This window comes from Plectropomus leopardus, chromosome 8 (genome assembly GCF_026936395.1).
Source record: "Plectropomus leopardus strain MGB_pleo_1.0 chromosome 8, ASM2693639v1, whole genome shotgun sequence".
Classification (NCBI taxonomy): Eukaryota; Metazoa; Chordata; class Actinopteri; order Perciformes; family Serranidae; genus Plectropomus; species Plectropomus leopardus.
This window is the reverse complement of record NC_142183.1, coordinates 12156388-12183218: the sequence shown is the minus strand read 5'-3', so window position 1 is coordinate 12183218 and position 26831 is coordinate 12156388. Positions and strand designations below refer to the sequence as shown.

The window sequence follows — 26831 nt, the reverse complement described above, 5'->3', positions numbered from 1 at the left end:
GAAAGCAAATTTGACATCCATGTTTTTATGGATAAAAGCTTTAATTCTCAACAGTCAAGTAGTGTTTTTTAGTCATGTTTTATCAAAAGACTCTTTGTACATACTGCCAGTGTCCGTCTCTTAACATGACAGAAACCATTATCTAGTTCTGATGGGCTGTCATCAGTTATTTGATGCTACATATAGCAAAATGTTTCATTTTTAACATTAGAGGGAAAGAAAATAGTTTACTAGAAATGTCACCATATCAAACCTTGAACCCAGTACCATGTCTTTTAGTGAGACGTTGGCTGAATGCATTATTACAGGCCTTCTTGTTGCAGACGGTTGTGCGGTGGGGGTTGGTGTGCACAGAATTTGATTAGTTCATCCGATCCTGTGTGCACTGTGGAGACTAAAGCAAATGATCTATCAACAAAGGTGTCTTTTCTTTGTGTTCATATAAAAACCGACAAAATTAGGTTGGAAAGTGAATAGACTTTGGCTTTAAGTCAGTTTAATTATTGAAAAAAAGAGACAGAAAACTTGACATCTTCATTGTCTCACAGAAGCACGGACACGTCTTTAAACTGCCCGACATTACTGAACGGTGGAGGAGAGGAGATTGCTCGATAATTAAACCCACTAGAGGCAAATATACTACATACTGTAGAAACTGCTGCAGTGTAAAAGGGTAAGGAAAGAGAGGGGATACAACAGAGAGAGCAGACCAGACGGGCAGGAGGGAGGGAGAAAGTGCAAGTATCAGACAGAGCATTCATTATCACCTGACTGACCTGCATATTGCGCTGTGTGAGAGTAATGGGAAAGGACACACTCATCGGCCAAAGCCCAGCAAGAGAGGCGCTTTTCATTCCCCTTCTCTTTCCTCTCTCTTAAGCAATCTGTCAGTTTCTCACTCGGTTCAATTTCTGTTCTTGAACAATGTACTGTAGGATCCCTTTGTTTTTGAAAATACAATAACAGCTCACAGAGACACATTAATGTTATGCCTGATGTAATGAATAATGAATGACCTATGTACTGCAGTTTCTCTGAACATGATTATATAGCAGCTAATTGTCAATTTAATGAGTACGATTATTCCTTTTTTCAGAATTGTGCACTTATGTTGTTAGTTACACACAGGCAGACAATAATATGACTAAAGCTGAGCATACACCATTCTATGTGAGCCCATTTATATTCCAACTCTAATGATACAAGTACATTTTTCTGCTCACGGCCTAATCGTCAAATCGAGACCTGAGTGCTCACACTCTATGTCTAAAAAACAAAACGGAAATGACCCATCAGCCCCTACGGGTCATTCTGGTTCTTGACAATTGTCAATAAAGATTCCTTCGAAAGCTTTGAGGCAGTTAGAGGGTTGTTTGCTAGCAGAAGTTGGTAAGGTTCACAATCATGCATTATTGTCAGCCTTTCTCTTGTTCACCTTGGTTGTGATGGGAGGAGGAGGAAACATCAAAGAGGTGCATATGCTGTTTACACAGCTCCACCAACTGGCCTCCATATTTTGCATCCACATGACGTGTCGAGTTGCCTTGAAACTTGTATACAGCACAGAAAGACGAAAAGTAGTCGTGTGGCTAAAAAAAAAATCAGGCATGAAGCAGGATCAAAGTGGACAGCGTACGGTCAGTGTCCACAAACATGCTGGCAGCACTGTGAGACTGTACACAGCTTTGAGCTAAATGCTAACAACATGCCAACACACAGCACAGCTGAGACTGAATGTCATTAGTTTAACAAGCATTTAGTCATAAACCATGCTTGTCCAATATTGGACAAATGACATTTTTGCAGTGGTGATAACAGTTCATATGAATGTCTTTACCAGATTTCATGGCAATCCATCTTATAGTTTTCAAGACATTTCATTCAAAACCACCTCATCAGTTGACCCGTATCAACCTCATGGTGGTTAGAGGAAAAGTCAGGAAATCTCCAAGGTCAGCATAATTCATTATCTGTGACCCATGAATGTCTGCACATGTTTCCATGCCGATCCATCCAGCGGCTGTTGAGATATTTCAGTCTGGACCAAAGTGGTGGACCGACCGACCTCTGACAGACTGAGATTACCTTCCTTAGAGCAATGCCTCTAGCATTACATAAAACCATAACACTTAATATGTTGCTTAAAATGAGGGAATGAAGTGTTGGAGATGCAAAACACCTGAAGCATTTCTGCACTTTTGCAAAAGGGAAGCAAATACACTCCATGAATGAATGCAAGACCATGTAAGTGATTTAGTTTCTTGATCCATAATTTGCATCTGTTAATTACAACTTAAAAAACAAAGTTGTCATCGCTGAGCTTGAAAAAAGGTTTGTAGATAGTACATACAGGTTTACTACACCTCCCATTCTGGTTTCCATGGCTTCTGTACAGTAAATGCACTGGTTAGATGGAGCCTCAGACCTGTTGCTTGGCACAAAATAATTCTAGTATTAACACATTTTTATCTTATTTTAATTCATCCAAACTTAAGTCTAAGTAGACTTAACATCCTATGCTGTTCAAAAAGAGTTTTTGATTTTTAAGTAAATAAAAAAGTTTTCTTAGGGAAGATTAGGGGTGTGCCATAACATATCATTCATGATAATGACTGTATAATTTTTGAAATAATAAAAATGAAAAATTCACATTGTGATAATCGAAATATTCCAACTTGTTGACATAATGATGTCACACATTTATGTTGACATAAAAAACCATAACAGTAATTTTGTTGCAATTGCTGTTTTTGAAATTAATAGTGAAATATTTTTCAGTATTTTGTCATATCGTCAAGACTATCATTATTGCAAAAATACCTTGAATTTTTGTGATATTATTTTAGAACCATATCACTGAGCCTACTCAAGAATCAGTTTCTTATGGAGAGCCAGCATATTACCAAGTGCCTTCAGAATTTAATGGCATATAACAAGACAAAGGCATCTAGTTGGTGCAATCACTGGACAAAAACTACACCGGAACTCGTGTTTTGTCACAATTTCACACAGATGCTAAAAAGATAAGCTGTGCCAGAATCCCAGTTAATGTACCGTCTTGCTCAGGTGCAGCTTTCCTGATGCAGGTGTGTTGTTTGTAACTAGTGCAAGTTCACAAATCTTGACTTGAGCTAAAAACATCTTTCAAATGTCAGTGTTCTATTAGCAGGTTTGCAAAAAGCAGCCTTCATGTGATTTGTGTGTCACTGCTCTCTATGTCCTGTATGAATCATACGTGTGAGCCTGAATAAGATTTACGATTTGAATCAGAAGCCTTGACACAATAATAACTGAGAGGCACTTCAGATTTTGATGTCTACACAAAGAGAAACTAAAGTGAACATGGTGAAAATAACCACGAATAAAGGAGAATAATTCAATCTAGGAAAGAGAGAAGGAGGTTAAGAGGTTATGGAAACTAAAAAGACAAAGATCTTTTGAGATAGATACAAAATAAGACCGTGAGAAGGTGCACTCGGGCCTCTTACCGGTGACTCGGCTCGATCTGTACTCTTTGTACATGTTAGAGCTGCAGCGTCGACGTGTGTGATCTCAGCTTCTCTGGTCTTGCAGCAAATCTGTTTTGGAAAACAAAACCAAAGATGAGAAAAGTCTGATCAGTCACTGTTTGTTCAGTTAAATTAAAATGCCATAGAGTCTCTTACACCACACGTCTGTGACCCGACTTTTTCATTATGTAGACGTTCAAGGACACTGACTTAGAGTGGTGAAGAAGGGCAGAAATAAAAGGGCTTTGTCTTGAATAGAGAGAGAAGACAAACAGAGGAGAATGTAATTCATCCGCTTCTCCGAGAGGCACGACCTCCCTGCTTTGTGGAGCAGAAGCTCATCCGAGCCAAAGAGGGCTCTGAGGCGCGGGAGTGTCCCATTGACTGCGCTATTAACACTCAAACTGGGTGGATCAGCATAGAGGAAATACAAAACGCTGCCAGAAGGATGCACAGAGAATTCTGTAATGCATTTCATTCCACTGAGAAGGGCCCTGAGGGTGCCGTGATGACCAGAGTAATTGGCTTTCTCCAGCTATGATAATCTGCATCAGTCATGCCATGCCAACACACTCTCAGGCCACTGAGAAGGTCACAGTGATCCCCGAACCTCACTCCTCTCTGCTGACGGCAGCCCCTGAATTCCTACTAAAGGAACGTACAGGAAAGACTTTTATTCTGCATTCTTTGGGTTTTACCTTCACTTCTGGGGCTTGACTAAGTGCATATTCGTCGACTGTTAGTATAGATTCTTTTTTTGCTGTACTTGTAACAATAGGGCTGAACAACTAGCTGACACATCACAAAAATTAGGAAACTTAATCCAGATCAAATGTGATCATTGTTTCAGTCATTTATCGAGGAAAAATAAGAAACATGCTCTGGCTTCAGCTTTTTAGCTTCTTGTAAATTTAATATTTTAGGGTTTTGGACTGATGTTTGGACAAAAGACCAACTGGAAATGCCACCTTGTGCTCTTGCGAGGGGCTTTTTTTTCTTTCATTTTCTGAATCTGTAAGGACTAGGATAATGAAAATTATTGTGGCCTAACAATACATTCATCCATAACACAGACACAGACACACACACACACACACACTCTGTACATGTCACAAGAAGAACAAGTCATTGACCATCATATCTCATGTCACAGCTTAAGTGCATCTCTATTGTTATTCTTTTCCATATGTTGGGCAGCGATAAGATTTTTATCACTTATCACTGCCACATTTATGCTGACACAAACTGTATATGACAAGCACAATAACATCTTGACAGAGTCTTTGCAAGCTACTGTGCATGTATACGTCACTATAACCTGCTCTTTTTAAAAGCTACACAATAGCAGCTCACAGCATACAGTGAGGCTTCAACAGCCTTATCTTAACGACAGCTGAAGACATGTTTTGTACTAAATTAACTTTTTTAATTGATGACCAAGATATTTAACCTCAGCTACAACATTTCTGAACCTTTTTTTTATCTGGGAGTGCACAGATGCTTTCAAAAGACAGCTATATTTCTATGATGATAAAAATACAAACTGGGTAATGTTCTGATTCCTCCAAAAAGGACTATGCAGTATATGAACAGAATTAATAAGAAACAGGGCTAAACATACATACATACGTGTCAGACTTTAGCATGTTCGCTGTCTGGATACAGTTCAGTTAAAAGTTGGTGTTTTTTTTTAAATTAGAAAAGTGAAAACATCTTCTGTTATGGTCACAGTCATTTCTCAGTACAATTCCTAAAAAATAACAGTCACAGTGATAAACTCAACAATCTGCACCACTCTCAGAAATAGATTAGCATTCAGATTAGCATACTTGTGCAACATGACTCAGGTTCAAAGATGCACCACCTTCTTGGCCCACTGAGCCAGAGCAACCCTGGCTTTTGCCGCTACACAGCAACACAACGGTTTGAGTTACTGCGTCTGATGTGCTGTATACAGACAACAGAACAGAAGAAGTGTTGCCAAAGTCCAAGGTTTCTTTCTACTCGATAATGTTGATTCTTCTGTAGCTGTATTTGGCTATAACATCATCAAATTTATTACTAAAGCATTACCAGCACTGCTGACCTCCAATAACATCTACATATGAAACAGTAGAGACTATTAAAGATTAGATTAACCCTGGCAACACAGGATGCAGCAAGAGGATGTTCATGAATGAATTGCACTGTTGTTTCCCCTATTCCACATGGTTTCAATATAGAAAACAATGCAGACTGGGATTAAATAAATGCTTGGAGAATGGGAACAAGAGAAACATGATTAAAATGCTGGAGTATGTTCAGATAAGGGCTTAAGCATAGATATTTTCAAGAAAGGACGATAGATCTTCATCACTAGTCCCATAACTAACCCCTCTTTTAACAATAAGAAAAACTTCTTTAACAAAAAGAAACAAAACGAGAGAGCACTGAAATTTATTCACTGATTTAATGAATAGAGTAATAGTTTTTAAAGGAATACTTCTTAAATTACTATTTGTTCATGGCCCTATGTTGTGTTGAATTTATGAGGTGAACTTTTTATTGTATGCCTGCAGTAAACAAGGAATCCCAAAGAGGAGAAAATGCTTAATGAATTGAAGTATTAGGGCTTTAACAACTTAAAAACTATATCAAAACATGTTTACAACTCTCACACAACTTGGCAGTATAATCCAAGTCTTATTTATCTAGTCGTTTGCTCAGGACTTCCTAAATAGACAGCCCTGTCCCACAGGGAACTGAACTCAATGTGAAACGTATCAATGCTCTCTTTAAAGCCAGACTGCTTTGACAAAAACAATCATCTTACCTCACTGCACATGGGAGCAGCTTGTCTACTGCCATCTCTATCAATAACTTAGTTTGTGTTATTGTGTAACTTTTGTGTTTTAAAGGGTTGGTTCAGATTCAGTGAAGTCATGCAACAACATAAACTACTGATTGAGGAAGTTATAGGCTAGCAGATCCCTGTTTGTGTGGTGCATAAAATTAATCTTTTTTGTATTACCAACATGCAAAATCAAAACACACAAATAAAAGCAAACAAGCCTTACAGAAAGGCTATTTACTCCCACCCCTATATATCCATTCAGATTCTACATAAATGACTTTTTTCTATACAATCCAATATGATATGAACAGCTATCCCAGCTTTTTCCATTTGGACCTATAGGCGCTGTTACACTGAGAGCCAGTGAAACTGCTGAAAATGTGAGCAGACCATTCACCATGGTAATGGCAACCACAAAGCAAAATCAAGCCCAATGAGAAAATGCACTCCTGCTGAGAGTGGAGAAAAATAGCCTACTTATTCACCATCAGAATGGCATTAGCCTAAATTTCAGAAGAATAATGACAGTTATTTTAATTTGGGAAAATAAAATGATGAGTGGGGGATGCAAAGAAAATCTGTTTTTTGGGTTGTTTTTTTTTACCCCTTTGTGGGCACAGCAACAAATGGCATTCATCACTCTTAAGGCCCCCACATTCCCTCTCATATTTGTTATTACCAACATTTTTCATTTCCACACACTTAGCTCTGAAGTACTTTTCTATAGTGGGGAAAAAGCCTGAGTTGCTAACTTGAAGAAATGCGCACGCTAATGATTATGAATGAAGCAGAGAGGCCGGTTAGAGAGAAGTTTCACACTGGTCTTTGAAATGAGTCTCTGAAATTGTGATTTCAATTCAGCACATTAACCAATATGCAGGTTTTAGAGTAAGAACAAAAGCTGGGGAGACAGTGTTTAAAGCAGAGTTTTATGCAGACACACTTGCTGAGACCACAGATGTTATTAAAATTAAACAACATAGTTTCTTTGTAGCAGAAATGCAATTTGAATTGTTTGTCAAAATGAGGAAGCAGGTAAAAGCAATCAGACAGGTAGCTTTTAAAGCACAAGTTGCTTCAAATGATTTACAAATTGATGGCTGTTTGCTGTAATACCTTAGTAGACAAAACAAACATCACAGCAGCATTGTATGGAAGGCTGTTATTGACTGTTCATGTTTAACTGGTAAATCAATACAGCAAATGGACAACAATGCCAGATTTACTGCTTCAAAATGCCATTAGATGTTTCTTATGCATCCCCTCCTGCAGAAATTCATCATTCAGACAATGCTCCACGTGTTCAGCCTTGTGTAAGTATGTGTTTACCTTCATATGTATTTTCACGCATAGTTCAGAACATTAGTTATCTTGACAAATGCACGAGGCCCGACACCTGTGTCGAGCCTGGATTAGAGGATCCCTTCAGTAAGGAGAGGATTATCAGAGTCAACTGGGCCCTATAGTGATAGAGAAGGGAGATACCCCATACTAGCCCCAATAGGTCCATTCATCTTTTGTCTCCGCAGCAGGGAAACAGCAGCCTGGGAAGGCACAAACCAAATCGCCCTCTGCAACAATTCGCAGTGCTGGATTAATCATACAAACTTCACAAGAACCGATCGGTACTTCACAAGCAGCTCTCATGTACCTTTTCTTTCCTGTAGCTGTCCCTCAGCCTGCGTGCTTATCGCAGTGATAAAGCACCTCATCTCCCACACAGGGGCAAGAAAAAGAAGGCTCGCAGGTTTTTACATTTGTCTGGAAATCATAAAAATATGTCCACAACATCAAGTAGGGCACAAAGAAAAGCATATAAACAAATAACTACTGAAATAACTTTGTTCATTTTGCATTTTTTTCTGTGGCAACCTGCACTAATCAGAGATAACATTTGGATAACAAACGGATAATCTTCTGCATTGTTGTCACACAATGAGGAATCCATTTAACTTATCTATAGATGCAAATGTTACACTTAATTTTAACATTTAAGTGTTGTTTAAATGTCTGTTGAAAGACCTACCTTTCTTAGGAATGCCAATGTAAGCTGAAGTGAGCACTGGAAAGTATACACTTTCTTGGCAGCAACATTTGAACTGCACATTACAGGTATTTTTTTGGAATGGTGACTATGAGTAAAGTTGTGTTGAGTTGTGTGAAATTGAGAGTGTATAAATTACCTGTACACGGTTCTCAACATGGAGCCTGAGCCACCGGCTGGCAGCTAACACTGCTAACTTCACAAGAAGTGCAAAACAACAGCAATAGTGTTGACAGAGCTAATAGTGTCAGCCAGGGAGGAACTGGAGAGTGGGCACACTACAATTTTCAAGAACGCTGTCCCGATATCAGCAATAACAGCTGTATGAACCTAGTGCAAAGTGCAGTGATGAGCTACCACAACAAACCACAGAGAAGCTCGGATTAAAACACGCAGGTAACATGACTTCATTCTCTGCTCAGGAAACCATTACTCCTCTATATATTTACATGGCAAATATTGGTTTGCTGCTATATTAATGATCTAAATGATGCATGAATAACCTATAAAGGGGGCCTTACATGCTTTTCTCTATGTTCTGTCATAAATAAAGTCACAGTGTCAGAGGTCAAAAAATGAGGTAAACTTATGTAAATGTTGTTTTTGTGAGCAAAAACCTTACACTGCTATGAATACTATTCAGTTTTTTCTCTATTTTCGAGACAAGATCATGTCCACTGTGATAGATTTCTTCATATGGTCATCTGCTCCAGGCACACTACTGTCACAAACATGTTGTCTTGGTTGCAGATGTTGTTTATTTCTCCCCGATGTCGAATCATATTGCTGCTGGGACACGTCTGGTTGTGTTTAGAAGCTTTTTTGGTCATTTTAACAGTAAAAAGTGCTGCTACCCTCTGTTATAGTCATCCCCCCAGCTGCAATGATGGTGCAGAAACCCAGAGACATAGATGAAGGAAATGCTGACCAATAAGAGTAGACTGGATTTTTTTTTTTTTTTAAACAGGGGTGTTTAAAAACGCTAAAAACTGAGTCTTCTAAGACAGAGTGACTGAAGGTGTTTCAGTCACTCTGGTGTGACAGTATGAGGAAAATAAAGAGTTTTTTAACATTAAAAAATGTTGTAGAAACCTAAAATACAAGTATGAACCTAGAAATGAGCATAATAGGTCTCTAAGATATTGTGCTTACATCTGATTTTGCTGCTACAAGCAAAGGGGTGCTGCATAATAGCTAAATGCTATTATGCTCACTAGTTACATACCTCTTTTGTGTGTAAATCAGAGGGTAAAAGAAGGGTTTATAAAAACTAAATTTAAGTATCTACTTGCTGCTATGTATCATAATTCTGCAGTATAGGTGATTTAATGTAATGTCTCTTAAGGAGACTTGTGCTGCATGTGCATTAATAGTGTCCTTTCCTAAAAGCTCTTTCTCTTGAAAGAAACTTCACAACTCTTTACAAAGATGTACCCACTCATGGTTGCTTTATCATATTCAAGGACATGAACAAAAATGTAAAACTGTCAAACCATTATCATGTTTGTTGTGTTGCTCACGTGGAGGCAGATTTTTTTTAAACGCTATGGTTTTTTTTTCTTTTTTTTTACCACTCAGAGGCAAAAAACTCCAACAAAGAGAACAAACAATATCTGCAAGAAACACAGGTCAAGGTACCATAATAACATTAAATTAATTTAAATGTTTTGGTCAAAAACTTAGTGATAGAAATGCTGTATAATAAACCCTTTGTATTTAGTGAAGGTCATAAAGTATAGGGCCTTTACATCAACACAGAAAACATTTTTTCAACCTGAGAAGATGAGGGCAGGAAGTTCAAAACTAATTACCCAAAGATCCTTGCACTTAAACACAGAGAGTAATTCTTTTCCATAACTGCTTTTGGTAAAGACAAGATTTTAAAAAAAGATAAGACCATGTATATTTAAAACATGTATGTTCTATGTGTTTTTACAGTCAACAGTCAGTTGTTGTTTTTTAGTTTATATAATATTCTGGTTTCATACAGTTGGTTGGATGCATGCGTGAGTAACGACAAGGAAAGCCTTCGTTGTCATCAGATGTCACATGTGGGTTGTGGGAATGAACATGCCTCATGGATAAAAGCACTGTCGTGTTTATAGTGATGTGGTTATTTCTGTCAATCATCCTACAGCCACAATTTGCAAATGTTCTCTGCAATAAAAATAATTCACATTTTTAACTGCATACAAAACACATTGTACATACTGAAAATACAGACACAACTGTTCCCATGCCATTGCAAACATGAAATCATGTGGTGCAGTATTTGTCTGTTAATGAGCCCCCGCTGACATGTTGAAGAGATGAAAGTCTGTCAAGCCTTCCTACACAAAGGGAAACATGTTGGAGGGATGGCAGCAGCACTACACTGCAATATGTGTACGAAATAAATCTAAAAAAAACCAAAAAAAAAAACCCAAACAAATACACTAAAGCAGTCATCTGTGCCCTGTGGGTGCATTTCTTCATGATATGGTTGTAGATCTTTTTTGTCATAAATGATCAAATCATTTCATTCAGAAAGTGAACTGATCCAGAAACAGTTTGTATAAACAATTTAAAAAGCTACTGACATTCACTCCATTCAGCTGTGAGTCGTAATGGCAGTGCAACAGAAGAAGTATGCGTGCTATAAATCATCTATAATGCATTTCCACTGACTGATGAGTTGCTTGTGTGGTCCTGTTGAAGTTACACTATAGGTTTAGCATTGCACACATCACAAAAAAAAAGAAAATGTTGAAAAAGAGGGCAGAAAGAGGACAGAGACAGCCAAGCAGGCGTGTCCAGTGTTCTTCACCACGATCAAAGAGGAAGAAACTTGTTACAAGACATCTTCCATCGTTTAGACGTGGCTCACGCTGAAAAACTCTGATGTTGACCAGGAAAACAATTTTCCACAATGTTAACATACATAGCCAGAGGACCAACACAGTACTATCTTCACCCCGAGACAGGAAACAAGCCTCTAACTGTGAAGAAAGCAATAAAATGTGTGCATCCTCAAATAAAAAATGAAACTGCATCTTGGGTTTGAGGAAATATTTATACAAGACCTACAGCTTTGGAAAAATAGCAGTTTTAAAAGTTCATTATACAAGCTAGTCAAGCCATTCTGAAGCCCTAGGTGAATAACAGGCCGTCCCAGAGTACTCGTTATCCGCAATTACTTTCCATTTAAGTAAACGAAGAAAAAATAAAAAAAGATATGATTAGGGATGCAACTGAGAAATATTTTTATTATCAATTGATCGTGTTGTCCAAGGTGATGCCATCTAAAATTTTGTATAATCTTACCAACAGTCCAAAACCTTAAGAGGATACATTTAATAAAATGTAATACAAGGACAAGCAAATTCTCACAGGTAATCTCACTGGTATTTTTTATTAAAAATGACATCAATGACTGTTTGACTATCAAAATAGTTGCTGATTATTTTTCTGTGTATTAAAGCTGTAATGTAGTAACTTTTATGAAATTAACTTTGTGTCGTATTTGCTGCTCAATACATCCTGACAGTAGCACATGAGACAGATAATCTATGAAACAAACATGATTCTCTGCCTCCTTCTGCTTCTAATGGCATTTTCAAGAATCTACCACAACTAAGCAAAAACAACCAATCACAGCAGAGGAGTCTTGAACAAACCCAGCTGTCAATCATGTCGGTTACTGCTCATGAACTGAGGTAAAACTGTCAAACTAGGTGGCGCTGATCAAATATGAATATGAATCCAGATTCTGTTACTGGAATGTGTATTTCTGAAATATTTTCAGATTTCAGATATTTTAGTGCACTGTTTAGCTGTAAAATGAACATGATTTCACAAGCCTGTATTGGGTTTTGACACTACTGTTTTATTTACTTTATTTATTTTTTCTAGATATTTTGGGGGGCTTTTTGCCTTTACTTGACAGGACAGTGGCAGCGAGAAGGATGGAGAGAGCAAGGACGACATGCAACAAAGAGCAGAGACCGGAATCAAACCTGCATCCACTGCGGCAAGGACACAGCCCTTTGTACATGGGACAACCACTCTACCAGGTGAGCTATCGGGCACCCCTTCACTCTACTATTTTCAACATGGTGGTCAGGCCAAAAGCATTCTTATTTTACAGCTAAACAGTACACTAAAATATGTTCCTAAAAACATTTGTGGTGAGATGTAGTTAATGCAGTAACAGAACTGTGATTCATATTTGATCAGCGCTGCCTCCTTTGACAGTTTAATCGTAGTTCATGAGCAGTGATTGACATGATTGACAACTGTGTTAGAGGCTCCTCGACTCTGATTTGTCGGGGGGGGGGGTTGTTCAGCCACACAAAGCAAATGCCAATAAAAATTGAAGGAAGCAAAGAAATATGAACAGATTATTTATTTTATGTGCTATTTTCAGGATATTGCTTAAATACACAGAAAATAACCTGCAACTATTTTGATAATATAGTAATTTAAATCATTTTCTAAGCAAAAATACCAAACATCTGATGGTTCCAGTTACTAAAATGTGACTTTTTTTTCAAGGATTATCTGTCATACTGTGTATATGTAGTGCAAGATGCAGAAAATATGACAAAAATGTATGTTTAAAAAGCTACCAACTGTAGCTCTGACTAATTGATCTTGCTGACTAATTTATCTAATGACTTTTATCTACTTGTTTATGACTTTAATTTACTTATTTTTATTCTGCTATTTGTTATTGACTTGCAGTAACTGCACTTTTTTCGTCTTTCAAGGGAAATATGATTTCATTTATCTTTATGCATAGCTGTGTATAACGACAATGACAAATAAAGGAAATGTGAATAAATAAGCAAATTGCTGCAGCACTAAAAATTCTGTTACAGCACCAGCACTGAATCATTATTATCCTGAAGTCCAGATAACACAGTTGTCTGAGAGACCCCCTGGAGTCTCTTAGATAAGAATACAGTGAAAAAAAAACAACAACTACAAAATACAGACAATAAAGAAACTAATGACCCTAGCCAAGCCACTTTTTATAATTTGTAAACACAGTCCTGGTCTCTGAGCCACAAAACTGTGTTAACTGACAGCCGCAGTGCTGGTTATGGGAAACAACCTCACCGACTGAACTGTTTCACTGAAGGCAGTCCTGGGAGAGGCTTTCGCTCCGTAATTTACGAGTGGGCTGGGAGCCAGTGTGTGTTGTTTAACAGCCATAGACACGTGCTGTCTTTGCATTCATGGCCAATGAGGAGGTCGGGGAAATTATTTTCTCCCTGTTGCTCACAGACACGGTAAGCTCCAGCCCAGGATATTATTTGGTGTTGCCAAGAAAGCAAACATGAAAAAAATTCACTCAAAAAGAGGAAAAATAAACAGGATTTAATATCAGCCGGAGAGGGACAGACAAAATTTTTAGATGGCTAAAGTATTACCGTGTGGAGTAGTTTCCCCTCTGTTAAAACGTTTTTAAAATAGCTCAAGTGCGTGCCATTAGTTTATTATGTTAATTAGGCAAAGTATGACAAAGAGGGAACTTAATGAGAAGATTAAGTGTAAATGACTGATTACTGGACATGGCAATAAAGAGGAACAATGCAGTGTTGTACTGAAGGTCTACGTAATTATCTGTGGTCTCCTCCACTGCAAGTTGAAGCGCTTATATGTTGTTCTTAAAAATGTGACACTTAAATGGAGGCAATATCTTTAGGAAGTTTAATGATAATATACAATAGTCTTTATTTAAATACATGGGACATTTCCAGTTTGAACACCTGCAACTGTGTGAGTGTGTAGCTGGAAAAGAGCAGAGGTGTTGAGCCAACCAACCCTTGGTAAATATAGGTTTAAAAAGGCAGTCTTGCATGTGAAAGGGTAGATGGGGCTCAGCTCTCCCTGTCACAAGCACTTAAATCAGGGGAGGAAGGTAGGAGGGCAGGCTGAAGGATGTGTGCAGAGGGGAAAGGATGAGACAGGGAGGCCAATACTGCTACTGCAGGCACATACCCGGTCTTTAACTGCAATGTACCGTTAGACCTACGACATGGACACTTAAATATTTAACTCTTATCAAGAAGGAACAACTCATGAAAAGTTAGCAAAGTAATTTAAATGATAGCTAATCTGAAGTGAGTCTTGAAGTAGATTTATAGTTGTGCACAGCAAGTGGCTTACGCTGTTGTGAGCATTTATACTTCTGCTACATGGCTCTGCAATTACACCTCCAAAAGTTGTGGGGGTTTCTATCGGGGATGGGCATGAGAACTCAAGTATTTGTTTGGATGTTAGTCTTCTTTTAACGTATAGAGTACTCACCGCCACCCCACCAACATGTATTTTCCTCTTTACATCAATACAATCTTGTCACTCTAGAGCTGTGAGCAGGGTCTCACTTCTTACAATGCCTTGTCCTTCAGTGCAAAGTTAAATGTTAAATCTATGTAACGTTAAAAATCTACACTCCTATTCTGAAAACAGCGTCGTCTTTGAGAGTACTCTATGATAATTAAATGTGAGTACTTTAATAGGGAAGTTATTTAAAATGCCCATCCCTAGTTTGTATATTACTGTGTTGAGTTGCTGTAAAGTGCAGTCAAGATCAATTTATTCAACTAACACGCTTAGAACACACATAAAACATGACTTTATAATGACATAATTAAACACAAATCCATAATTTGACATTATAACTTACAAGGTTTACAGGCAAAACACTTGCCATTTCCAAGACATCTTTTGACCACAAATACAACATGCTAATGTTATTAGCATGAGCCTTTGGCATTTTATATTGCATAAATTAGTCTTTTTTTGTGGGGGCTTTATTGCTTCTTATCTGTGAAATAACAAATTTCTTTAGAATGAGGGAAATGTTTTTCAGTTCACACAAATAGTGGTCTGGATTGCCGCAACATTAAGTTACCTTTCTGGGGAGGTAGGTACGGCATCAATTCTACACGTAAGTATAAACCCTGCTTTACTCAGTATAGTCAAAACAACACTTTCCACGTCATGATAGGAGACTGAGCTGTAAAAGGATTTTAGAAACTGGAAACCTCTAATAACTCTAACAAGCTGGCACTCTTTGTTGCTGAAATGCCCAGTGGTTTTAGGCAACCAAAACACTCACTGACCTGAGGAGGGCTTTGCCTCACACTTCAACAAATGCTGTGTGTGTCTGTGTGTGTGTGTGTTTGTGGGTTGTTGTGAATCAATAGCCACAGGCACTTGAATTCACTCTGCACTGCACAAAACATATCATGGCACTATAAACCTTTCCACAATTTTCCCATTCTGTTGGCTTTGTCACACTTTGCTTAATTAACATTTAAGTAAGCTAAAATAGGTATAATCGTCTGTGTCCTAAATTACTTGTCATGCAATTAAAGCTGAGTGTGCAGCTGTCTCACGTTTAACAGCTTCTGTTTCTGCCTGCGCCAGCACATGGACCGGGTGTGCTCTGTTTCACATCTTTTATGCTCTGCATAAAACAGTAAAGAGAGAAATAAAGAGATGAAAGAACATTCAAAGTCCTTTGTTGATTGGTGCTTAAGTGTATTTTATGTTGCAAAGATCCACAGCTAGAAAGATTATAAGTTTGGCTCTCACTCATAGTAATGATGAAATCATCCTATATCCGTTTGCCCGGTACAAGTTATGAGGAGGCATACTCATTCAGCCGGTCCACTGTGCTCTCTCCAGGCCCCGACCAGAGTGAACAGCCTTTGATTGAAAAACAGATGAGTTTGTTCTGCTCCTCAATGCAGCCTCCTCTTTTAACTGCTAATTACCTTGTCTCTACTCCATAGCTGCCGATGATAAGAGGTATGGGCTGCTTAGAAGTGAAGAAAAACTGTGCAGCATGCTGGCACAATTAAACCTAGACATAGTAAGTGTTTGAGGATGCATGATTAACTGGGCGGCTATTTAAAGACGGCTGCATGCCATTACATGAAAATCATGTACAGTTTGAGTCTTACAGTGATCTTAAACCATAGGTGTTTTCACCGCAGGCATTCCTTTTCTGTCTCCATCACATGCAAGGCAGCCTGAGGAACACCAAGTTTTGCTGCTGCATCATGGCATTTTGTCATAAGCTGAATGACTGAAAATGACTTTCTTTTTCCTGTCATGATTTCGATGTGCACACAGCACCAGTCTTAGATGCCAGCTATAAGCAGACAGGTTACAGCCAAGCTCCCAAGAACAGCATCATCGTGCCTTGAAGCAAATTTTACCTAGTGGCCATACGTGGAATTACAACATCTGGGTCCATCATGTGATGCCATGAGGCCCAAAAAGACTTTTTTCCCAAAGAATTACATTTTAAAAGAGGTGTCTGTACATCAGTGGATGCATTATTTTGAGCAAAATTACTCTTTTCACTTTTGGGAATTGATCCAAATGGTCAGATAACACTTCTAAAGTCTGGTTACCTGAGGAATAAACCGGAAGTTAATCAGCCACCAAAATAATTCCGAAAATCCAGTTTCATAATTCATTCTACAGAAATCAAGCTTTTTTGTCTTCATGCATCATTGAGCAACTTTAATGAGCAAGGTCCCACCTACAATGCTGTATGCAGTTCTATTTATACATTCGTAGATACCATGAAGCAATTATCATGATTTAAAATAGTTGTTTTTTCAATTACCATATAATTACTGTAGTTTAAAAAAAGTTTTCATATCTTGTCACGTATGAAAAGATACAGACAACTACTGGATATCATTCTATACATCAATAATATTTACAGTTTCTTAAAAAATAGATAAAAACGCAGACATTAACCCTCGTTTTACATTTAAAACACTAGGAATAACATTTGCAGCACATATGAATAGCCTCAAAGTTTTGAGAAACAAAAAAGGGTCAAGTTATTCCAGCAGGCTGCAGATATTTTGCATCTATTGAATCTTTAATGCTTTAGCGCTCAATATTTCTGCTTACATAAACATATTTCAAATGATTACAGTGTGCTTTGACACTTGAATTTCGATGAGACCAGTCACATTGAAAATAAATAAGAACAAAAAAAGACACATGACCACTCCACTAAATTGCAAGATGATTAGTTTAAAGCTGCTGCTGTGGCAATAAAAGTTGAGTTCTCCTCTCCACCATTTACTCTGCTGCAGTCTCTCCACCAAATCTACCGCTATCTACCTTGAAGCAAAGTATAAATAATTAATCGTGGGACACACTGAATACCAATTCCCTCATATTGCCCAGCACCATCACCACGGCTGATTAAGCTACCTAAGGTCATTTACTTCATTGGTGGCAATGTGCCTGCAATCCTAACCAGTCAGATCAGAGTGCTGACACTGAGGTTAGCTGGGAGCCTCACAGTCTGACAAGCAATCCTCACAGACTGACACAGTGGGCCAGGTCGTCTGCCCTCCTGTCCGCACCATAACAAGATGGAGGGAATTACAAACGTATGAGGTTGGATATTTTAATTATAGATGGTTAAACTTGTTTCAGCAGAAATTTCCTCGTTTAGTGATGCCTGCGTTTATTGAGAGTCACATCAGAGGTGAGGAACCACAGATTTATTCAGAAAGGTTTCCTCGATGGACAACAATTGTACTGTGAGTTGTGGATTCAAGCTTTTGAAACTGGCAGCTCATCATCAAATCTGTTTCAGATACAGCAGCACAAGTTCCTCAATAGATTTAGCATTTCAGTCCTTTAAAACTGTTGGACTCATAAAAGGAAAGTGTTTTAAAAGGGATCAAAAATCAGTGCAGTAGAGCCTGAGATATTGTCTTTTTTTATACCACATATTCTTCTTTCTTGTCAAACTCTGGAGCCTACATTACCCACATTGCAACTTGATCCCAGACAGTTCAGTCAGAGATTCAGACGGGTTATATTATGTTAAGTTCCCCTCACTGTTAAGCTTAAATTTAGGGGGAAAAAGGCACGATGGTAAAAAACAACAACACTAAGATGTCAATGTGTTCACACGTCACTGTGAGCTGAAATTAGACCAGCCAGCAGCAAAATGCTGGTAAATTATGCAAGTGGCTGCTAGATTTGCTTCACTAACCAGCCAAAAAAAACAAAACAATTTACTAAGTGGTTGGTAGATTTTGGATTTCAGCAGCCACAGTTGCAGGTGAACAAAAAAAGTCAATTTTCAACCCTGGTATTAATGTATAACATTTTTTTCTGGAGAGTATAATCATACAAATGAGCACAACAGTTTGCTTGTCTGGAAAGATGTTTTTTTTTACTCTGAGTAATTGTCCAGTGCTGTCATGTCTCTGGTCTCTGATAGTTAAGACTCTGAATCAGAGCTTTAAACAAATTTTCAACCCATTTTTCTGAGTGTGACGATAAAAGACAATGGCCACTAAAATTCAGAGAGACCTAAATGTATTCCTTCCTAATGTAGCAAATCAGACATGCTAATGAACTGCAAAACCAGATTAACATCTATAGTACATACAGCGCTCTGATTGGTCATAAATTCACTAAACTCATCATGGGTGAAATTAAATTTGTGGCTAAAGCTGTCAAACTTTACGAAAATAGACTGAGGTACTTACATCACAGCCCTGATGTTCTCAAGCATGCTTCACTGGTCCCCATGTAACGTGGCACACAACACAGAATTAAGTAGCCTATTGTCATTCCTAATGCTCTTGTTTGCGATGTCCAAAGAGATGCCAGATCAAACCATTATTAGCTGATAGTGTGGTTTGAAAAAGGCATTAGATCTATATGACTCGAGCTCATACTGGGCGCAGCTCCATTGTCCGGCTACCTGTTTCCTCCCATACTAAGCATACCGCCACTCACAAAGACTGCTCATCTCTGTCTGGCCCAATTGACTGATGGATTTCCAAACTCTGCATCAGCCAAAGCTATTAAGTGGTCTGCTGGAGCGAAATGACTTTACTGTTCCCCGAGTGCAACATCAGGCTCAGCAATTCCTGCCTGCTATTGTCTAGGGCTACTGTGACAAAGTTAATTTCTTGCCAGACAAGCACAAACACTTATGCCGACACACACAATAAATAACAAAAAAAACAGAATCATCCGAATGACTCTATTTTCTCTATTTGCTTTTAGCAAAGATTTCGGTCACATGAGGTGACCCATACCAAATGAGTTTCCTTCAAGGAACCCGAGTGAATGGCTTTCTCTACTCATGCTTAGGCATTGACCAAGTAATAGACCAATATTATGTTCGAAGTCACTGTGTAATGCAATAACTACCTATAATGGATTACCCATTCACTATCTCAGAGTAAGGACTTAATGCAAAGCTTGCACTATTCAAGAGAGTGTAACCCAGTCCAGAAAACAATCTGCGCAGATAAAAATCTTTTGCCCACGGTCAAATACATAAACTGAAGCATTACTTGCCATCTATAAAGCATGAAAATAGGACAAGCTTTGTGGTGAAAAACTGTATTTCTTGCATGAAATGTGGAGAAGGACTAAAACGATGCAGACTCTAAGCTACCCTGCAATATTCTCGGTCATATCCCGAGTGTTAGGAGATAAATCCACTCTTTTTATTCCTGGTGACAGACTGGACGGCTCAGGCTTCTTGTGCCACCATCTGATTCAAGTTTGCCTGCCATGGTTAGCCAAACAAAGAGCTGATTTCTGAGTCCTGAGCTCTGGCTGTGGCTTTATCCCACAAGGTCTTGTGAAGGTGCAGTGCACAGCAATGCCACCTAAAGACATTGCAAAAGGAAGGCAATGGCTAATATAAGCTCCTTACAAAAGTGGAAAAAAGAACTAAAAATCTTTGCCTTAACTGTTGATATGACCGCTGGCATGCAAGCATTCAGTACAACTGAGAATAAAAAGTGGTTTAGTTCTTCTTTGTACATAATGGGCTGTAACCTTTGCAAGAGTCAGCATGCATTGAACACTTGAACATTTTGCAGTCTGTACACCATCCTTAGTCAGCCCACACACAGACAACACACTTGGGCATTTCCCTGTTTTTTTGTAGCATATCCGCAAGATTTTAAATGCAGCACAGAACACTGTCAGACTGCTTTAACATTTTCTCTTGACATAGGGGAAAGGACTCTAAAACAAAATAAATGAAATGTGACAGAACTGGTAACTGGAGTCCCGCTGCATATATCTATTGCATAGGTTTTTATTTATAGTTCAGCGTCAACTTTCAGCTGTTTATATTAGCACAGCAACACTATACGGATGTATTATACTTGATCAGGTCATATCGTGCTTTCATTATGTTCGCTGCAGGGAAAGTGTTTACAAATCCTAGTTCATTTTGTGATACACAGCAGCGATGGGGGGGAGGGGTGAGACATGAGACTATTCAAATCAGTTGCTGTATTTGCATTGTTTCATTCACTGTGATTGAGAGCAACAACCATAATGAGGGAAAGGATTTCAGTCGAGATGGTTTTGCTTAAAGTGTATAACTGACAAGCAGAACACTACAGTCTTTCTTAAGCTTGTTTCATCATGGTTCCTAAAGCATAGAGCAAGTTAAATTTAAGGCATTTCCAGACTTTTTTATGTCACTTAAAACAAAATTTAAGACAGATTTTATAAAACAAAAACTGAATTTAAAAAAGAAAAGTGAACCTACATCAAAAGAGCAGAGAAACAACCGGGGCACCCGGTGGCTTACCTGGTAGAGTGGGTGTCTCCTTTTACAAAGGCTATATCCTTGTTGCATGTCATCCCCTCTCTCTCCCCCTTTCACGCTTAAGCTGTCCTATCCTAATAAAGGCAAAAAGCACAAAAAGAGAGCCTTGTATGTATTGTCTTTTACTGGTGTCAGCCATGCTGCAAAATCTTGATTAAATATCAGATTTTTGTTGAATTTGCACTTTCCCATGTCATCCAGGTTACAGTGACAGCTCGCTGGCAGACAGTGGACCCTCTGTTTTTAGAATCCCGACCAGAACAAAATATGCGTTGTTGTTTCCCCCAACCTAATTTGCATGACACAAACATGAAATGGAATTTGTTTTTTTTTTTTAAATAGATGTTACCTTTTATTTTATATTTTTGATTTTACTATTTAAATACAGATTAAGGCCGAAATGTTAGATTTATGAATTCAATGCCTTTGAAGATTTTTTAAGGATCTGTGGGAACCCTTTTCATGTTGTGTTCACTCTTAACAATCTCCACCAGCAGCAAAAAGCAGCAGGGGAAAACACAGGCAGACAAATGCAGTTCCTAGGCCGTAACCATTAAAATAGAACTATAAATTCAGCTTCAACCAATCACGCATACAGTTCTTCCTTTAGTTGGAAAAAAATATAAAAAGAAAAGAATGACATGTTTATTACGAGGCATGATCTGTAGCCACGTTAACTGTGCGCAATAATGTGACCATTTATCAATTGTCAGAGTAAAACACTAGTGTGATTAGTACATTAACATATTTGCATAAGTGCTTAAAATAAATAAATAAATAATCCGACAATCAGGCATTTAATATGTGGTGATTATGAGCAGGGCCTTTTTGAACTTGGTGCCAATGACAGCTCAGTAATTTCCTACATGCTTAATCACAATATTACAGTATGTTCTGTCCTCTGGTAAACGTATGTTCGGCCTACTGGTCCCTGAAAATGAGGTTTAACTCATTTCCCTCAAGTTGGATTTTTTGAGGAATTTCAGTTTTACTTTATGACCACCTCTAGCTTTAACTTATACTACCATTGACCAACTCAGAGGCCTAAAGTGAAGTATTTAACTGGGGCAAACTGTCAAGGGTTATTAGTCACATATCTTGTGCCCCCCCCTCCATTGTAGTGAGTGGGGTCTAGCTGCAGTGCTTCTTTGTCTGGGGGCCTTATCTGGCTATGAAGCGCCAGGCTCTGTGCTGCTGTCTCTATTGGCATGGTGACGGAGGCAAGGCCTGCCATCCCAGATAAACCTCCCTCTGTTCTCCCCGCAAGCCCAGCAGGCTTCATGTTTGCTGCAGGTGTCAGAGAAAATGTTCCCATGGCTATTAGACTTTAGCGCTGCTGGTGACATGTTGGCACCTCTGATGGGAAATGACTGAAGATGGGGGGAAAGTGATGACAGTGGAGATGGACAAAAAAAACAGAGGCAACAAGGGGGAAAAGTTGGACTAAGATTGGTACGCAATGGAAAAATAACTGATAGAGGGTATTGTTTTTCTCACTAAAGTGCTAAAACAAAGATAATACGAATGATCCTCTTCAGAATTATTAGCTCAATCAGCAGCTCTATACATACCAAGAAACTCAACATGTTGGTCTCCAGACATTGCTAAGACATCAACAAATGTTAACAAAGGATCCATAAAAACTGCACCGAGGAAGTCAAGCTTTAAAAAATTGCATGTAATTATTAGTGTACACCACGAAGGAGAAAAAATTCCAAAATTGAAAACAGCAGCAGACAGGTTGTACAGTAGTAACCACACAGTAATGATGCTTGTTGCTGCTGCTGCTCCAAAACTGTCACCAGGGGGAAAACCTTGTTATGCTGAATATTCAGCAGCCATGCCGTTTCCAGGTGGCAAGAAATTGGATACAAGGCGACATAATTGAATGTAGTAACAATTTCTCTCCTTAAAAATAATTTACGACAGCACAATAAACATTACACATGGGTAGAAAACTGTTAAATCCCACTTTTCAGCTTGTTTGACATGAGTGAAAGCAGAAATTGGCATTTGTGAAAAAGGGAATTGAAAAAAAAAAGTAATTTTAATGGAGCAGTGTGTAGGATTTAGGGTCATCTAACAAACATCTTGATTTATAAAGCACCTTTTATACAAACATGTAGCCTAAAGTGTGTCGTATTACAAAATTGAAACAACATAAAATAAACAACAAAAAAAACCAACAATAAATAAAATGTTACAAGACTAAAAATTAAACAATGACACAACTGTTAAAAATCAATCAATAAAAGTCAATGAAATTAAAAAAATTAATACCACGGATAAAGAAAAATCATGTAAAAAATAATTATTAAAACTTAAAAACTAAGGCTATGAAAAAAATACAAATAGGTGGTGAGGTTGCAGATTGCAACCAAGTGGAGCCAACTGGCAATGAAGCCAATTTCAAAGTACCAAAAATTGCAGTTCCTCATCTTCAAGTTGTTTTTAGCAAACCCCATAATATTCTTATTTAACAGGTCCCCAAACAGCAAGTTGTTTTACTGCTTTTATTATTTTATTTTATTATTTAAATAATTAAATACTAAAGCCACAGCCAATGAGCATACATTTTGGCCAGTAAAAATAGACATGTTAGTAATAAACTATACTTTTACTAGCAGCAGGTCTGATGTTCACTACCGTTATTTTGGCCAAAAGAAAGTTTGCTTAGCAGGTGGCTTGTTTTCATCTTTCAGTCCCCTTAGCCAGTGAGTCAAAATTTTAATATTGTAAACTGATCTCATATAAACACAATGCCTTGTTTTGTCTGATTTATACTCCAAAGTCAAAAGATATTCAGTCAACTAAAATGCTAAGACAAGGTACCCATGTTTGTTTTCCATTTAAGAAGGTAAAACTGTTAGATATTTGCTTTAAAATGACTTAAATCAATTAATGTATAAAATAAAATTTTATATCAATCAATGTACCAATAATTGTTGTGGTTCTAGTTTTTCGTTCACACTTTTTCAAATGTTGAGACCTAGATGACCACAAAAGATGTTCAATACATTTGATATCATGCCTTACAATTATTGAATGATCAGGTGTCTCTTATGTATAAAATATTTAAAAAGTATCCATGGGGCCACCTTTTCATCAATATACAAGGACCAGCCCATCTGTGGGTTATGAGGCCAATGTTAATGTGGGGACAAACACCACCACACCACCTTGCCAGGCAGGGAGCAGGACACTGAACTGGCAGATTAGACCACCTGGCCCTGCCAGACTGTCAGCCTATTTATACCTGAACAATAATTTACACCAGTAGCAGAGAAAAGGAGACCCAGGGTGAGGTGGCTCTGTGTGACGCTCCCCTGGTGAAGGGAAAAAATGCCACTAACTTATTTTTCCCTGTAAGGCTTTCCCAGAGGAGTGAAATAATGACATTGTCCTTCACTGCCACTATGTGCTCCCTTTAGCCACCAGAGACACACACAGATATTAATATTTTAACAAGATTATGTGTGTTTACTCTGACTTCTGTGCAAATGGATTTGAAAGCAACTGATTAACATTTTGAAACCTGAGCAGTCTGGCTTGATTCTTTCAGGAAACATGGAAAAGGCAATGAGATACAAAAGAAAAAATTACCCCAAAATTAGCAAGAAACTGAATTAAAAAAAGTGTATGAAAATTACACATTTTTTATGATGGCAACTTGACATAAAAAACAAATATTCGTCCCAGCTGACAATAACACTGTGGCCTATATACAGTAGATGCTGCACAGGACTGCTATAAAGCCTTTGATTATACTCATGTCAGAGTTTGATTCGTCACGCTGTCAAAATTGGTGGCAGACATCACAAAAACGTATGAAGCAACTTCAAAAGATCAACCAAAATCTACAAAAAGACATGCAGCAGCACAAATCAGCTTGCAAGCAAAGGTGTGCATGAACCGAAACATGCTTTGTGTCTTATCTGCTCTGCAAACTCTAAATTCTCAAAGTAATAATCTTTTCATTTTTGCAGTAAACCACACCACAATTAAACCATGCAATGAGTTGTTTAAACACCAAATCCCCAAAAGAGCTCTATTTTTTGCTCCTGCCGCGGCTGACATTTTCCCATTAGTGGCACGGGCTCGTAATTTGGTGGCACCAATATTTCATTTTAGAGAGCGTTTCACACAGTAATGAACATGTCACCAAGTGAAATTAATGTGTCACTGTGTTTAACAGATCCAATAAAAGTAAAAGAATTTGAATCACTCAGAAATTACATATCAGACCTATTATCAAAGTTCACACTACCATAGTGACAGTTGATGTTGCTGTTACTCAACTCGTACAAATATCTAATGTCATGAACTTTGCAAATCTCACTTCAAACGTTAACACGTCAGACTGATAGGCTTGACTGTGATATTATGATTAGAGAGAAAGTGTACTATCAGCAGATAAAGTGAACAAGTGAGAAATGCTGAATATCTTAAAATTGTGCTGTTCTGCTACATGACTAACAAACCCCTTTAATGAGAAAAACTGCAAAAACATTTGCATGATACAATTAAACACTGCATGCTAAACGCAACCTTGGGGTGTTATTGGTATTAATTTGTTTATAAGAATGATTGGGTGTCTCAAGAGTCTGATTCCATCAAGAAATAATAATAATTCTCGGAAATGTATTTTTGCCAAAGGCTGCAACTCTGCACCCTGGTATATTTACTCTCCAGTCTCCCAGCCGTGTGACCTCGAGAAGTTGGGAAAAAACTGAACTTAGTGCGTACTACTGTTGACTTGTGGGTGCGATGACCCAGAGACAATCAACTGCGCTTATTTTGATTCCCTCAGGAAACAGAAGCACAGCTGTTAGCTTGAACTTCAACTCTTAAAGCACCTTAGACAAATGTGAAAAAAGGTGATCATCGCTGTAAACAACTTCCCCATCCAATATGACTGAACTTTAACGTGCTGCCGAGGCTTTAAAAAGATAAATCACATTACTCCGGAAATGAATTACTTAGTTGTGCTCCAGTATAGAGGCAAAGGGAGAAAATAATTGTCCAATTAGAGCCAAGAATGCAAATTATGTGATCACCTTAACATTACATACAACTAACTTCAAGCTTGTGAGAGGGAAGAGAGTGTTTCCCAGTGTTTCCCACAGAAACTAGAATCTGTGTGTGTTGGTAGCTTACCATGTGTGTCCGCTTAAATGTCTTTTAATTATGTGGCAATTTGCACATTCTCCTACAAAACAAGACAACTCACCAAATAAAAGTTAAAATTGACTTTTTAAAAATTATTGCCTGTATCTGAATATTACGATACTTTCTCTTTCTTTGTTTTTTTAGATATGTTTTTATTTATTTTTGGGGCGTTTTTGCCATTGATGACAGAACAGCTATAAATGTACAAGTAGGAGAAAGAGAGATCTACAGAGAGAGCGATGAAGATAACAGCAATGGGTGCAGGTTGAAATCAAACCCAGGCCACTGCAAAGGACTCATCCTATGTGGGGTGCACACCCCAAATGAGCCAAAGGTTGCCCCTTTTATAATATTTTTATTTGGGTGAACGCATTCAAATAAAATTAAAATAATTTCAATGAGTTCAAATGACTATTATTATTTCTTGGAGCCCAACAGTGAGGGTAAAAGCATTTATGGACTAGTCAACTAATTGCACACATCCCTAGTATCAATTATCTCATCTCTTTCTTGGACTGAAGGGGAACCTACCCTGAAATTAAATCCTTACTCACTGTCAAGGAAGCAGCTTCACAACCTCACCCTCAATGAGCACACAACAATCTTAGAGCATAACTTTGATAGAGTGTTGCTGAAAGTTAG

General features: G+C 38.1%; 1 protein-coding gene across 2 annotated transcripts in view; it reads right to left on the bottom strand.

Moving 5' to 3' along the window:
* The window catches only part of LOC121947736 (ecto-NOX disulfide-thiol exchanger 2), a 242114-nt gene that overhangs the window by 190241 nt on the left and 25042 nt on the right, over nt 1–26831 (bottom strand). Inside the window, exons 3-4 of one of the 2 annotated variants that reach the window (XM_042492831.2) lie at nt 21003–21094; nt 3489–3578 (exon numbers count right to left, since the gene is read on the bottom strand). In XM_042492831.2, the coding sequence (XP_042348765.1) occupies nt 3489–3522 (34 nt within the window). In that variant the 5' untranslated portion in view covers nt 3523–3578; nt 21003–21094. The remainder of the gene's footprint in view (nt 1–3488; nt 3579–21002; nt 21095–26831) is intronic. The other variant, XM_042492832.2, reaches the window with a different exon arrangement.